The sequence below is a fragment of the Onychostoma macrolepis genome, chromosome 23, assembly GCF_012432095.1.
Source record: "Onychostoma macrolepis isolate SWU-2019 chromosome 23, ASM1243209v1, whole genome shotgun sequence".
Taxonomy (NCBI): domain Eukaryota; kingdom Metazoa; phylum Chordata; class Actinopteri; order Cypriniformes; family Cyprinidae; genus Onychostoma; species Onychostoma macrolepis.
Window position 1 is genome coordinate 3,819,418 of NC_081177.1, and position 17,765 is coordinate 3,837,182.

The 17,765-nt window shown below is 33.3% G+C and overlaps 1 protein-coding gene across 1 annotated transcript in view; it reads left to right on the forward strand.

Moving 5' to 3' along the window:
- Positions 1-17,765, forward strand: part of ctnnbl1 (catenin, beta like 1) — a 50,139-nt gene that overhangs the window by 26,665 nt on the left and 5,709 nt on the right. Inside the window, exons 12-15 of the mRNA XM_058763096.1 lie at positions 2,087-2,184; positions 3,725-3,805; positions 11,587-11,724; positions 11,803-11,875. Of these exons, the coding sequence (XP_058619079.1) occupies positions 2,087-2,184; positions 3,725-3,805; positions 11,587-11,724; positions 11,803-11,875 (390 nt within the window). The remainder of the gene's footprint in view (positions 1-2,086; positions 2,185-3,724; positions 3,806-11,586; positions 11,725-11,802; positions 11,876-17,765) is intronic.

The window sequence follows — 17,765 nt, forward strand, 5'->3', positions numbered from 1 at the left end:
TAGTGTGTTTTTAAAGGCGACAGCAGCGTGTGAAGACTTTCATACACTTCACTCAACGTTCATTAAAGCTTTTAGTGCAGCCTCGTATTTTCCATTTGCAGCAGTTATCTAAGGCAGTCACAGACTCGCTTGCCATTTCTCCTTTTATGCGTTTTAGTAAATTATAACTTTTGGCTCTGTGTGGATGCTTTCTATAAAACATTTTTTGAAAGGTGATCAAAACTGGCAGTAACAACATCATGTTGTGATTGCTATTTTAAATAAACACTGTTCTTTTGAACTTTACGTTCATCAAAGAATCATGAAAACAAAATTGATCACTTTTTCCACAAAAAATATGAAGCAGCACAACTGTTTTCAACATTGATAATAATCAGAAATGTTCTTTGAGCAGCAAATCAGCAGTCTTCAGTGTCACCAAGGCAGCATTTATTTGATTAAAATACAGTAAAATTGTGAAATATTATTACAATTCAAAATAGCCATTTTCTATTTGAATACTTGTTAAACTGTAATTTATTCCTGTGAAAATAGTGCTGAATATTCAACTTTGATCACAGAAATAAATTACAGTTTAACAAGTATTCAAATAGAAAATGGCTATTTTGAATTGTAATAATATTTCACAATTTTACTGTATTTTAATCAAATAAATGCTGCCTTGGTGAACAGAAGAGATTTCCTGTGTACTGTGTATATTTATTATGTGTGTATGTATGTGTATATATGTCAAGTCAAGTCAAGTCATCTTTATTTATATAGCGCTTTTACAATACAGATTGTGTCAAAGCACTTAACAGTATCAAATTGGAGGATAGAGTGTCAGTAATGTATAATGATAAGATTAAACACTCAATTTTCAATTTTCAGTTAAAGGCATTTCATTATTGAATTCAGAGATGTCATTGTCTAGCTCAGTGTGACCCTGGACCACAAAACCATAAGTGTCTATTTTTCGAAATTGACATTTATACATTATCTGAAAGCTGAATAAATAATCTTCCCATTGATGTATGGTTTGTTATGATAGGACGATATTTGGCTGAGATACAACTATTTGAAAATCTGGAATCTGAGGGTGCAAAAAAATCAAAATATTGAGAAAATCGCCTTTAAAGTTGTCCAAATTAAGTTCTTAGCAAAGCATATTCCTAATCAAAAATGAAGTTTTAATATATTTACGGTAAGAAATTTACAAAATATCTTCATGGAACATGATCTTTAGTTAATATACTAATGATTTTTGGCATAAAAGAAAAATGGATAATTTTGACCCATACAATCTATTGTTGGTTATTGCTACAAATATACCCCAGCGACTTAAGACTGGTTTTGTGGTCCAGGGTCACATATACATATACATATACATACATGCATGCATGCATACATACATACATACATACATACATATATATATATTAAGGTAAAATATGTTAGATTTATATGTAAAATATTAATATTTATATATAATATAAATTGTTTACATACAAAGACATGCAATACACAAATATTTTTAAAAAATATATAAAAATGTGTATTTATATATACATAATAAATATACACAGTACACACATATAGTATGTAAACACTTTTATTTTGAATCGATTAATCGTGACTAATTGTTTTGCAGCCCTACTTCTTTCAAAAACATAAAAAAATCTTAGCGATCCTTCTTCAGATCAGTAGTTTATAAAACCCTCAAGCCTTATAAAAGTGAGTCAAGAATGCAATCACCCAGACAGCGAAAGGAGTGCTAGAAAATGTCTTCATAACTCTCATATTCAAGTTTGTTCTGCAGTTTCTTAAGTCAACTTTACAGTCGCTTCTGCTCTGCTTTTGATCAGCTGCAATCACTCTGACAGCTACAAGAGAAAGTTCGAAACATACTTTTTAAAACCGCAGGAGAACTTGTATGAACCGAGGACGTTTAATCTCTTGTGTTTGTGGCCGGTATCATTTTCTTAGTCTAGAAAAGCAGATTGCTGTCACCTCCCACTCGTTGCTCGGTGTTTTTGCTTCATGTAATGTGAATGGATGACACGAGTGTGTTAAATCAGGACACTAAAGCCTTGTTTTCTTCTCGCAGAGCATGTGTGCTCCATCATCGCCTCCATGCTGAGGAACCTCAAAGGGCAGCAGAGAAGTCGTCTCCTCAGCAAGTTCACAGAGAACGACTGCGAGAAGGTAAAAATAAGACAGCTGACGGTACGGCTTTATTATCTTCTGCTTCTAAAAATGGCAGAGTGACGACAAAAGAGCGCTTTAGGAGAGTTCGCTGGCAGATGGGTTTAATGCTGCCATAAAGATAATATAGACTGTTTCTAGCGTTTAGTCAGAACACGCTGTGCTACTTTCAAGAAATGTTGTGCTTTAAAACTTTAGTAATTTTAACTTTAAACTTGTATCACTATCATCTTTCGCTTTCTTTTTTATTCATTGATACTTTTGTTATTTGCTTTTCAATAGTATGTTTGGTTTTTGTTGGATGCGTTTCATTTATTTATGATTTATTTGTTTATTAATTCTTTTAATTGTTTGAGACCTACATTTGTTCTTTGTTTCATTCGTTGTTTGGCTTTTTTATTTCGTTATTTTCGATAGTTTTTTTGTCGGTTCTTTCTTTTATTTGTTCATTTGTTTTCTGCTCATACTTTTATTCATCATATCATCCTATAGTCTTTTTCTTTTCTTTTTTTGGTTAGTTCACCCATTTCATTTATTCTTCTCTATTCTTTCATTGAGTGTTCTTTTATTTCCTTCAGTTTTGTTTTGCTTTTGTGCACTCTTTCAATTTTTGTATTTGTGTTCTTTATTTCCTGCTGTTTGGTTTGCTGGTTTTTGTTTTCTCTAGTTCTTCTTTTGTTCATTTGATTGTTTATTAGTTTATTTCTTCATTTTTTTCAGTTTGTTGCTTTTTGGTTGTTCTTTTGTTCTTTATTTCCTGCCGTTTTGTTTCGCTTCCTCTTGTTGGTTCTTTTGTTGTTCTCTATTTCCTTTTTGCTTTGTTGGTTTCTTTTTGTTCTTCTCTTTTTTTCATTTCTTTCTCTTTTTTGTTTATTCTTTCATTTGTTCTCCTTTATTTCCTTCCATTTAGTTTTATTGTCTTGTTGTTTTATTTGCTCTTGCCTGTTGGTTTTTGTTCTCTCGTTTTGGCTCTTTCCTTTCTTCTTGCTTGTTTTCTTGGCTTTCTTTCTTTCTTTCTCTCTCTCTCGTTGTGTCATTCAGTCATGCATCAGTATAATAATGTTTCATGCCGGTGTTGTTTGGACCGTCTCAGCGGCGGTCGTGCCGTTTTCTCCTGTGTCCTGTGTTATACGTCTCCTTTAGTCTCTGTCGGGGGTCTCCATACATCACCTGGACGGACACGTGTGCTGTTATCGCTCAGCAGTCACTACTCTTAAAATAACCCTCACAGTCCTGCCGGGGCCTGTTTCATCACTCTGACAGCAGCAGTGCATTATTGGTAGTTTCTGGAGCTAAAAGATTTCGGCCATATGGGCGTCATGCCTCACTTCTGTTCGTCTTCAGATTGTCACAGGAATTGCTGGAAAGGGGATGACGAATGCTTCTGCTTGTCTTTAAATAACACAGCCGCCATTCGTCTTGTTTGCCGCAGTTAAATATGAAAATCATTCACATAATGCAAATTCGGGTCCTAAAGCACATCTCTGGAGTGTTTGGGTGCATTTGTAACACGCTCACCCTCGTTCGCTCTCTTCTGCAGGTTGACAGACTCATGGAGCTGCATTTTAAGTACCTGGAAGCCGTTCAGCTCGCAGACAAGAGGATCGAAGGAGAGAAGCACGTAAGATTCACACACACACACACACACACACACACACGTTCACGCTTGATTGGCAGTATCTCCTCGGCGAGGGCAGATCTGTGTGTGAAGATAAGAGCAGACCTACCAGACTCAAACGTCACTGTGGGATCTGTGGGTCGGACACTCGACACGCTTCCCGGACGCTCTGCTCGCCTTGAAAACTGAACGCTGTTTAACTTTTACACTGAGCGCTGATTCGCACACACTTTCTCATCTGGAGTGTAGTCCAAACTCAACCAACACCCAAACAAAAAACGCTGGGTTGGTCTTGCTTCGTTTAAAATGTTACATCTCAAACAGCTCGTGTTGGCATTAAAACACTGATTCAAATACTTCAGATATGTTCTCACTACTCAAAAAGGTGAAAACCAGCATGGTCTTGTGGATCCTGGACAACTGTAGTGTTATGTTATATTACTAATTATTTTTCTTAATCTTAATAATAATCTTAATAATAGTAATTGTAATTAAATAATAAGCAGATTTATATTATAAATATATATATATATATATATATATATATATATAAGTAAAAATAAAATGAGGTATGATTTTTTTTTTTTATTCTGCTTATTAATCTTGACATGCTTTTAAATGTGAATTCATTTGAAACTTCACATTTAAGCCAAAGTTTATTCAAAAACACTGAAAAAAACGCATTGTAAATGCAAAAAGTTTGCATTATTTCAAGTATGATGGTATTCCTAATATTATTGCATATTACATTTTAAAAATAATGTATTATTTGCATTTTTTATTAGCATTGTGAATAGAAACATTTACCCAATTCCAAAAATGATAATATTGTTTAAAATAATAATAATAATTGATGTTGCTAAATATTAATTTTAAAATGATCCATTATCATTTATTAACATTGTGAATGTCAACGTTTGCATTATTCCAAGTATAATAATACTGCATATTTTACAATAATCTATTGTTGTTGCTACTACTATTATTATTATTATTAATACATTAGTATCGTTGTTATTGCATGCTAATTAAAAATCTTATTATTGTTGATGATATTGCATAAAAATTTTAAATCTATTATTATTAATACATTAGTATTGTTGTTGCATATTAATTACAAAAAATCTATTATTATCATTGATAGTATTGTATACTTTTAAAATAATCTATTATTATTATTATTATTGCCGTTGTTGTTTTTATTAAAAAGGATAATGTTAGTAATACATTTTTATAAAGTTTTGTGACTCGGTTTGTTAATGGAGAATGTAATTGGCGTGCGCTCACAGGTGTGTGTTTAAAGGCTTTTTACCGTCGCCCTTAGCGTGTCTCATCCAATCAGGTTTTAGAGCCGTAATTCTGGTTATGTAAGTTGTGGGGTCTCAGCCAGCGATAATTAACGTAGAGATGATTAAAGGCAGATGCTAATTGATGATAATTGTCAGGTTGGGTGTTTATTCCACATTGTGTAACTGTATTTCATTAGCCAACATCCCTAAAGAGTGTGTGGAGGGTGTGTGTTGTGTTTGTAGGGTAGACTGTGCTTCGTGTGTGATTATACTGTGTGTGTGTGTGTGTGTGTGTGTGTGTGTATGTATGCTGGGGGATATTGGCGTGTGTATGTTGAGGATGTGATCTGGGCACTGATGTGGACTCCTGCCGCTTGTCTCATCCATCCTAATGTGTGTGTGTGTGTGTGTGTGTGTTCAAGATGGATTTCAGGGTTGTTTCAGCTTGGGCTGGGCGAGTCATGTAATGTAGTTTTGATCCTTCTAAACATATTTGATATACAATACTGTTCAGAAGTTTGGAGTCAGTACAGCGATTCAGTACTCTGCCTCTTCTGTCTCACCAAGGCTGCATTTATTTGATCAAAAATACAGTAAAATTTTGAAATATTACAATTTAAAATAACCGTTTTCTATGTGAATATATTGTAAAATATAATCTATTGTTGTGATGCAAAGCAGAATTTTCAGCATCATTACTCCAGTCTTCAGTGTCACATGATTCTTCAGAAATCATTCTGATATGCTGATTTGCTGCTCACGAAATATTTCTGATTATTATCAATGTTGAAAACAGTCGTGCTGCTGAATATTTTTGTTGAAACCGTGATACATTTATTACAGATTATTTCATAAATAGTTTAAAAAACGGCATTTGTTTGAAATATAATTTTTAAACATTATAAATGTCTTTACTATCAGTTTTGGTCAATTTAATATGCACCATTGCTGAATGAAATATAACCACAATTGATTGATTATCAATTGATTATACCATTGATTATATCACAAATGTGATCAGGACCCCGATACGAATCTACCTGATAAATCGTACTTTAATCATGATCACGATTGCTGCTTCTTCCAATTATAGCATAATCATCTGTGATATTTACCCGCCATTTCTGTTATATTGCATTGGTAACAAGCCTTCATGGTTGTGGTTGCCAGATTTTAAGAGCCTGAATCCCCCAATCACAGCTTTTTTGTAAATCAATACATTTTATGAACGGTGGCTTACTTAATCTTCCTAACCTGGCAACCATAGATAACTATTTATTTATTTTAATTATTATCTTTTTAATTGGGCTACTTAACACTGTTGCCGCGGGTTGTTTTTCATATCCACGGGTTTAAGCGACCCCAATAATGTGATATTTAGCCCCTAAAATGCAAATTTTACCAGGGGAACTCAGACAAAAAATATGACCCCCTCGAAACGCGATTGGGCTTGTTTTAGGTGGGTTTTATAGTGAAAACCTGGCAACCCTGATTTGCAGAGATGTTTTAATGGTATCAACAGTTCAAACTCGATTCAATTAATTCGATTCAGTTCTCTAATTCAAAGATTCACTTGCATCATCACTAGGGGTGTAACGGTACACGTATTCGTACCGAACCATTTAGGTACCGGCCGTGAAAACAGCGTGGAAATAAAATGTCATGTAGCTTTTCATTTACCTCAGCAGGTCATCAGTGTCCACAGCTCGTCAGTTCACTAGAGAAATTAAGTCTAGAGAGGAGCATTTCGCGAAATATTACACCATATACTCATTATATTTTACTAAACCTGTTAGTCTTAATTATTTAATGTATGTTTAAATGAATCTGTTGTGAAACTTGCTATGACAGCCAGTGTGTAATTGAATATTTTTTAACAAATAGCCTAGAAATTGTATTATTTGTAAGTTAATTTAAAAACTGAATTATGTGCAATTTACATGTTTGCATACATTTTTTTTTTTTTTTTTAAGTTGAGTGTTGATCATCTATTTAAAAATAAATAGTAATTAAATTTAAGTCTGGGTTAAGTTGTTAGGCCTAGTTGTAACCTTATAATGTAAAAGGGCTCCCTATAGTTTTAAGCATAAGCTGAGGTAGATTTTGATCACTACGAAAATTTAAACTATAACTGAATGTTTAAAGAAAGTGCAACTTGTTCAGTAAACCACTGTTTATTAAAAAAAAAAGTATAGTTTTCCCCCCTGCTGTACCGAAATCATACCGAACCATGATGTTAAAACCGAGGTATGTACCGAACCGTCATATTTATGTACTGTTACACCCCTAATCATCACTCAAACAAAGTCGTTTGTTACTTAATTTTACATGACCAGTAAAACCACGGAGTAGTTTGTGAATGTTCAATATGCCGCTCAGCTCTTGTTTCAGGTCTTTGTGCAGGTGTGTCGATTTAAAACCATCTCCTGTGTGTGTGTGTGTGTGTGTGTGTGTGTGTGTGTTTCCCATCCACCTTATCTGACTTTCTGCTCTGCGTCTTCTTCAGAGGCCTATAAATCGTCTCTCAGAAGCGGTGACAGGAATATGACTGTGGAAATGTCTGCTCTTGTTTCGCGCCCGTCGACTGAACAGCAGCACTCCCCGCAGATGGAACAGTGTTCGCGGCTTTCTCTGAGCGCTATAAAAGTATATCACCCATAGCAGAGCCCTTGTTTAAAAACGCCTCGGAGTGCTGTCAGCGCTGCGCTCATGTGAACCCGTCTCGCCTCCTTTTACTGCCTAATGACAGCTACAAATTCTCTCCGAATTGCATTTCCTAAACACAGACCCCCATAAACCCCCTCCGCGTTCGGTCTGCTCGTCTCCTGCTCTTCTCGTTTTGCCGCAGCGCCCCACACTCGTGCACACGCACAAGGCTCTTTGGGAAATCTCGAAAGGATCCGCGGAGGAAGCGCTGGCAGGGTGTGCTCGGATTAATTTAGTCTCGGCGTGTCCCGTGAGACTCAATCACAGGTCCCGGCGCTGCTTTGTTCTGCCTGTCATATTAACACCTGTGCCAGCCTGCAGTTCTCCAACAGGAAGTGACTAAAAATCGCTCTGTTTCCCGGAGGTGAAGCCGCTTGTTATTTGCACTCGTGTAATTGACTTGCCGAAGGCTGTACCTCTGTAACGAGACTTGAATAACGCCTGCGAAAGATCGAAACACTCTGTTCTGACAGCGTGATGATGATTAACATTTTTTTTACACACTCTTTACATCAGCCTTAAGTAGGAACTGAACTTCCTTAAATTAACATAAGTATTTACTTTCTTAATGTGTTACTTGTCCTATTTTGCGTAATTCAATGAGCACAGTGTTAATGTAATGCACTTAATATATAAATATATTTTATATTCATATACATTTAATATAAATGTATAGCTATTTTTTTAAAACATTTAAAATATTTAAATTAAATATAATGTATATATGTATGTGTGTGTGTGTGTGTGTGTGTGTGTGTGTGTGTGTGTGTGTGTATACGTGTATACATGAAATGCCTTTAACTGAAAATTGAGTGTTTAATCTTGTCATTTCACGTTATTGACACTATTTTCCTATTTTGATATTGTAAAGTTGCTTTGACACAATCTGTATTGTTAAAAGCGCTATATAAATAAAAGTGACTTGACTTGACTATACGTATATATGAACATATATTAATGCATATGTATTTAATATGAATATAGCCTATTTACAATAACATTTAATTATTTTATATATATACACTTGACAAATAAGTTGATTTAAATGAAACATTAACATATTTCTGGTCTTAATTTGCTTGATTCATTAGTCCATATTATTTTAAAGAAAAGAACGTTTGTCTTTTTAATCTTTTATCAAAATTGATTAATAATTAACTTTTGCGGCCTCTTAAGCAACTTTTCTTCTCCTCGCATCAGCAAGGTCACACAGACTCTGTTGGTTAATGCTAATCAATAGTCAAATAGCTATTTAATCACAGTTCTAGGCTGCTGTTATAGGGAATTTTATGAAACCTTCATAAAACACAATACTGTTAATTTAATACAATTTTACATTTATGCATTTGGCAGATGCTTTATCCAAAGCGACTTGTATTGCATTCAATGCATACATTTTAAAAGCTCATGCATCCCTGAGAAGTGAACCCATGACCCATATTATTACTAGCGGCATGCTCTACTTTTTGAGCTACAGGAATGAATGATTTGAAAAGGAAAGGCCACTATTGAGACTCTCTGCAAGGTGAACTTGACCTTCATTCTGCTCAGAAATTTCACTTTTCCCAATGCAAACCATTTTTAATGGATAAAATCACATGCTGTCCACAGGAGTTGCATTGAAATGATTTGACCTGTTCTGGTTTTTTGGACAACATCTGAATGGTTTTGGCACAATCCAAGCGTGGTTCTCTCAGAAAGCCTCTCGCCGTGATCAGAGCCGCGTTCTGTGTGTCTTCAGCAGCCCATGACGGCCAGCTCTCGCCAGCCTGCTGTTCCTGCGGCGTTCCCTTTGTGTTCACAAGCCTTTCTTGCTCGTGCACACTCACACACGCCTGCGCTTGCCAGCGTTTTATGCTCGAAAAGATTTAAATCCCCTGGAGAGAGGCCAGTGTCAATCGCCGCAATTATGGCACTCAACAAATGCCAAACGTCTTTGTCCCTTTAGATTCGGCTGCAGGTGCTGAAAAGCTGAAGAGTGTGGAAAAAAAAATCACCTTTTTGAAGTGATCTGAGATCATTATCCAGAGCCTTTTGAACATGCATGGTGCTGCGTATCAATCACTGCATGTGGTTTTCTTACTAATCAATATGCATGTATTAGGTTGGCTTGAGAAAGACAACCTACTGATCTACTATTGAAGCTGCTGCTTCTGAGTCTTAAATTTTAAAATGTGTCTCCTCCTAGAACTCAGGTCAGACTGTGTCTTTTTTGCTGTATCTTTTCTAACTGATCAGACCTGCGATTTTCATTAAACGGACGATCAAACTATGAAAATGTACATAGACTTTCATTGAGGGGGTCAAAACTTTTTGTACAATAAGACTTTTGCAAAGACTTGTAGAGTGTTTACGCTGTCTATCACCAGCAAAGCTTAAAGTGCCCCTATTATGGGTAATGAAAGGTTCATATTTTGGTTTTGGGAGTCCCCAACAACAGGTTGATATGCATGCAAGGTCAAAAAACACTTTCATTGTCTTATAATATGCATTTATTTTTACCTTACTTGCTCAACGATTCCAAACCCCTCCTTTGTGTGACACTAATCTGCGGTGATTGGTCTCATTTTCATTTCATCAGGCCTGTAATGCTTGATAAAGCAGCATTTGTGAGCACAGTGCTGCTTAGTATACAGCTGTTACTGGGGAAACAGCTATTTTACCGCTCTAAAAGAATGAATTAGCATTTTCATTCAGACCGACTTGAAAAGACCAATATGCTAATGTTTCATGTTGACGTCAACATGAAATGGCTTGTGATTCATTTTAAAAATGACTCGTTTCAATGATTCAGAGTCGACTCTTTCTTTTGAGAGACAATAACTTTATACACGGTGCACTTTCAGATTTAATACTTTGCAGGATGTTTTCATTCACTTAGAGCTGTGTTACTGCATGAAAGGTAATTTTCAAAAATCCATAATAGGGGCACTTTAATTACTGTCCTAGGACAACATGCTAATTCATGGTAGCAGCATGCAATATAATGCTAACATGTTAAAACATGCTAAAAATGTTAAAACACGTTAGTAACATTCAAATCATGTTAACAGCATGCTAGCAACATGTTAATCATGCCAAAAACAAGCTAGCAACATGCTAATCATGATAGAAACATGTTAACAATGTACTAATAATGCTAACAACAGTAATTGTTAGAAACATGCTAATCATGTTAAAAAAACACTAGCAGCATGCTTATGATAGGAATATGCTAACAACATACTAATCATGCTAACAACATGGTAATTGTGCTAGAAACATGTAATTATGTTAGAAGCATTCTAGCAACATGATGATCGTGCTAGAAACATGTTAGCAACATGCTAATCATGATGGAAACATGCTAACAAACGTGTGTTAGAAACATACTAGTAACATGTTAATTATGCTAAAACATCCTAGCAACATGCTAATCATAAAATAAACATGCTAACAATGTGCTAATCATACTAACAACAGTGATTGTGCTAGCAACATTTTAGAAATATGTTGACAGCATTCTAATCATGTTAACAACACTGTAATTGTGGTAGAAACAAGTTAGCATCATGCTAATAATGCTAAGAACATGCTACCAACATGTTAATCATGTTAGAAACATGCTAGCAACATGCTAATCATGTTAACACAGTGCTGTCATAATCTATGTAAACTTTCAAACATCAAGCTTTTAAAGCTGCTTCAGACTTTGAGGCTAGGCTTTATCAAGCCAACCTTAAAATTTGATAACTAATTTTGCTAGTCTAGTTTGTTATTAAATGTCTAATGGTCATTTATACATTTCAGGATATGGTTCGTCGTGGAGAGATAATCGACGATGCCATGGACGATGAGTTTTATCTGCGGCGGTTGGACGCCGGACTCTTCGTCCTTCAGCTCCTCTGTTATATCATGGTGGAGATCTGTAACGCTGGCGTTCCTCAGGTACGCTACCATCGTTTCATGTGTGATTAAAGCTGAATGTTTTTAATTCTGCGTGCTGAAATGTGTTTTCTCTTCCAGTTACAGCAGAGAATCCATCAGATCCTCAACCTCAGGGGTGGATCCGTCAAAATAGTCCGTCATATAATGAGAGGTAAGATTACAAATGATTTCAAAAGCTCATGTCAACATATAAAGCCAAAATATGCTTTGCATACATAAAATGAAGTCTATTTTTATGACCCTTAGGATTTTTGTGCACAGTGACATTATTTTCATAACAGTTAAATGACCCAAATTTGTTACTGCAATGCATCAGCTTATTTTATCATTAGTGTTTTTCATTATTCTCACCGGTTATTCTCATTAAATTCTGATTATTGTACTAATACGTTAAAAATATTGTAATACATTTCTTAATATTTTATTTTTTACATAAATATAATGTAATTTTTTTATTTTAATTTAAGTATGGCATTAAGAATGAAAATATTGTGGCATTACAATAATGAGCTATTGTGAGGTAATTGTTGAATTGTCATGAAAATATATACGCGTGTGTGTATGTATGTATGTGTGTATGTATGTATGTATGTATGTATGTATATATATATATATATATATATATATATATATATATATATATATATATATATAATATGCTCAATTTTCATATCGTCCTATCATCAGCCTGTGAGATTGCCGATACACGATATTATTGTGCTAATTTATTTATTTATTTATTTATTTACATAGTTTCATTGCCGGAAAGTGAACCAACTCCAGTGTAAGGCTAAAAGCAGCCTAATGTTTCTAATATGAATGTATTTAACATGATAACAAATTAATAGAAAAATCGTAATTTACTAATTATAATGCTTACATTTCCTCAGTTATTCAAAAAGCAGCTACAGAAAACAAGCAAAGAACATTACATTACCAAAGAACATCATCACAAGCTCGGCCTAGCACGAGTTTATGCACTTTAAAAACACTCCCGTTATAATCAGTGAATCTACACTGTATGATGAATAAATCTCTTATACTTACATCGCACATACATCTGCTCTTTGTTGTTTATGATGAGAGAACTCGCGAGTCAGAATTCCAGCGATGGCTCATCTGAACGCCTCTGATTGGCCATTGCATTCATAAACTCAGCATAATTGTGTGATTGGTTATAATAATGCGCAACACTGTAAAAACGCAGAAAAATAAATATAATGTGACAAATAAGCCCTAATATTAATTAGATAGTATTACTAGCCTGATAATAATAATAATCATCATCTTGCTATCATCAAAGGCATCATCCACAGGCGATATCTCTGACTATCTTATATTATATACAACCCTATATTTATATTTAAATTCTGTTAAATTATATATATATATATATATATATATATATATATATATATATATATATATATATATATATATACAGTATATAACTAATATCTAAATTGAATCAAACCAGTGTTATTTACAATGATTTTATTAGTTTTAATATTTTAATCATTTTTCTCTCTATTTTTTCTATTATTTTATTATATTTTATTGTACTATTATTTATTGAAGTATTTTTATATGATTCATTATAATGTTTATTATTCTATATTTATTTATTATAATATAAAATTTGATTTATTTTTCTACTATGTCACTTTTAGTCTTTTTTATTTAAGTAAATCATTCTCATTCATTTTTTTTTTTTTTCAGTTTTAGTAATTTAAGTACATTAAGTTAAACTAAATTAAACGAGAAATGTTGCCTTGGCAACTAGCTGAAATAAAAAGACTTTTATATTTTATTTTTAGTTTGGTTAACATCTGTATTATTTCAAGTAATGTTTATAATGGTTTTAGTTTGTTTTAGTTAACTGTAATAATGCCGTTAATCTCAAAATGGCTGATTTACTGAGTGTTATATTGGTCTGTCAGAACTTCTGAAACTTTAGCACTTTAATCTGCATGTTTGTAGACGTTGAGGAGTTCACTAGCAGTTTTCTCTGTAGTTCAGTCTCAGGCTAAAGCGTATGAAGCAGCACTTCTCATCAGTTATCAGGTGGATGGTGTTTAGCCATTCATGAAAACATGTCCGCAGGCCATCAGTACACACACCGCAGCGCTGAAGCAGATTCCCTGTTGCTAAAGCTAAAGGTTTGCTGTGCGCTGCAGCGTATTTCCCTCTTTATTTCCTCCCGCCCCTCCATCCTTTCTCTCTCTTGAGCGATATGAGGTGTTCGGCTTCGCCCACTCTTCAGCCCAGAGCACCTTGATTAAGTCTTGACAGCTTTCTATTTCTCTCTCTCTTTTGTGCTGACTTTCCTTCTTTTTTTCTCCACTGCTACTCTTTTATACTTCACCCAGTATTTCTCTTGGGAAGAACCCGACTCTCTTGATTTTATTTTTCTGAAAGTTTAGTGAAAATGTTTACTTGTGTAAAAAAAAAAAAAATGTGTGTAAAAAATTAAATATAGAGCAAATATACATTTTAATTTTAATGATGTTTTATAAATAATTTACACATTGTATATAAATTTTATATTAACATTTAACATTAAATTTATAAATATTGTGTGTAAATTATTTCATTTATAAAAAAATATGTATATATACGTTCATACATAACACTGAATATTACTTACAAAAATGTTCTGCATAATATTCACAAAATTAGAAAGAAAAAACATATTGAAAAACATTATTATTATTATGAAACATGTATCCACATACATTTATTATATACATTTCAAATATTTAAGTGTGTGTGTGTGTGTATATATATATATATATATATATATATATATATATATATATATATATATATATATATATATATATATATATATAATATGTATGTATGTGTTGACATCCCATAGGTGTAATGGTTTTATACTGTACTTACTGTTTGTGCTATTGCTACACCAACCCTACACCTAAACCTACCCCTTACAGGAGACTGTGCATTTCAACTTTCCCCAAAAAAACCTCACTCTGTATGATTTATAAGCGTTTTGAAAAGTGGGGACATGGGTCAGTGTCCTGAAAAGTCACCTTCTCCTTGTAATACCTGTCATACCTTTGTCATTATACAAATCTATGTCCTGACTTTTCACAAAAACGCGCGCGCACACACACACACACACACACATACACACACAACTAATAAACCATTTAGGCCTATAGTAACAATTTCTGATTGGCTTGCTTGTTGTGTCTTCTGTTTAAGCTAGCTTTCTTTCCCAAGTCTCTTAATGGAAAGCACAACCCCTTTCTTTCTGCTCTTGTTAAATTCTGCTCTTCCTCATTATTAATGATTCATCGGGGGAGGACGTTCCCACCTGAACTCTGCTGTAGCTGGAGACAGAGATGAAAACGGCGGGCTGTAATGGTTCAGACAGCACTCTCGCTTCTCATTTTGAGAGGCAGTCGAGAGTGTTCAAAGACGTAAGCATTGCTCTTTAGAAAGTGCTATTAATGTGAGCTAATGGCGTCTGGGATACAAGTGCTACATGTGAGCCATTTAACTTATTTTCATCCCTTTCAGACTGTCCATTCACCACAGATTCTTGAAAATGTTCGAATTTTACATGCAACTTAATTAAATTCAAACATACTAGAATTGGAAATGAATAATATTTTTGTGATGTTTGTCATATTTGGGCGTGTTGTGACTGATTAATCGTCTGATCGTGGTTTTTAGATCTAATCACAATAATTTTACAATTGTTCCATACAAATGTGGCAAATTTAAGTGCTGAAAGCAATACCACCAACTGCACAATATTGTAATTATATTTATAAAATTATATTCAGGGTTTCCTCGGGGTCTTAAAAAGTCTTAAATTTAGTTGTATCAAATTTAAGGCCTTAAAAAGTCTTAAATTGTACAAGAAAGTCTTAATTATGATTTCAAGAGGTCTTAAATTTGGAGACAGAAAGACCAGAATTGCGATATGGCTGAATGTGACGATTAAACTTCAAAAGGCTATGATTTCATGAAATAAACATGAGCGCTGCATGTTCAAAGTCTGGTGCTGCGCTGCTTTGTGTACTGCCTTTACCGGGAAACCGTTATAAATATTTCTGCCAAACGTGACACCTGCTGGCAGAGAATGAATCAGTTAACACAGGTTAAACTAGTGCGTGTATGAGTGCCGCCTTTCACTACACGATTCAGTCTATATAGCCTATATTCATATAATTTCATATAGTTAATATCACACGAAGAATGACGTTTTTTTTCTCCAAAAGTAAGCATGATTACAAATGTGACATTGATTTTATGCAACCGTTCAATAAACAAGTTAATATTAAGAGATTTGCGTTTTAGACACCATATTTCCTGCTGTTGCTCTATTTCGCCAACAAAAATAATTCCAAACACAGCCATGGCACTGTTTTGCATCTCTGAGCAACATGCGGTGTTTAGTTCCTGAATGAATCAACCCTTTAAATGATTCGGTTCAGTCGCAATATTTAATAACACTGACTTGCTGCCACCTGCTGGCGGTTTTAATTTCACATTTAAAGTATCTTAATTTTTTAAAAATAATTTCAAACATCAGTTTTCAACGTTTTATGTTTCAAATATCAAAACATTTATGCATTTGTAACTGCAGGTTAGCATTCCGTGTCCCTCTGAGCTGCATTAAACAGTATGTAAATACATCTAAATGCCACTTCAGATTCATTGCAAAGATAAATTTTGTTGATACTGATTTAATTTGCTTGGTAACAGCCCAAATGCAAGAATTTGACTCAAAAGATGATGCACACTTTTAGAAAAAAAACAGCTTAAAGGTAAAAATGCCCATAAAACTTATTTTCAAAAGATGAATTTCTATCATTGCTGTGAACTGACCACACAGAATATGAAGAATAAAAAATGTCTTCCAACATTTTGGACTATATAACGGAATGACCATATAAAGTTTTTTTTTCTTTTTTTTTTTTTCTTTCAGATTGTAAAATTATTGATATGTCTGTTGCTGTTTGTTTGAATGGATGTTATTTTGTTAATCTAAAGACAATAAAAATTTGTTGTAACACACTCAGCAAAATATCGTCTAATTATCTTTATCGATAAAATCCCAGAAAATATTGATATAATTTTTTGTCAATATCGCACACCCCTAATTCATGTTATTTAATTTATATAATAAGTTATTGATAATTGTTTAAATCAATATAATAATTAATAATTTTGACTTAAAAATGGTTTAAAGGCTGAAATGTAAAGTTGATCATTTTATAAAACCTTTTGTTTTTGTGAAAACTTGTATCTGAATTGCAAATTATGCTTTTTACAGTTTAATATGGTACTATAGACATTGCCCTACCCCGCTAATACGGTATTAATTTTATTTGTGCAGGTCTTAAAAAAGGTCTTAAAAAGTCTTAAATTTGAGCTTAAAAATCCTGCAGAAACCCTGTATATTATACCTAATTATATTATAAATTATTTATATTATTTTTATAAATTGTGTTATAAATAATTTTCATAGCAGTGAATCATACTGGTTTATTTTATTATCTTTTTTATTATTATATTACAATTCCAAGTAAAAAATAACTTCTAAACAAAATTAAATCATCATGTGCAATTATTATTATTGTCAGCACAAAATTCATGATCATTATATTATATTTATTAATTATATTATAAATGTTACATTATTTTATATTTTATTATATTTCTATATGTGATGAAGTAAAAAAACAAACACAACTTATCAGACCAAGTAACACCATCAAAACAAAATTAAATTGGTAATCGCAATTATTTGTGACAACTAATTGTCATCATAAAATTCATGATCGTATGATTTATTAAAATATATGATATATTATTATATAAATTGTATTTTCACAGCATTAAAGCAGTTATTTTTCTGAAAATTAATCGTAAGAACAAAATTCATGATATTATAGTATAAATATAATATTATAACACAAATGTAAACAAAGGTGTATGTTTGTAGAGTATTTTACAACAGCTTCGAACTTGGCTCAACCAATCAGAATCAAGGACCGGAA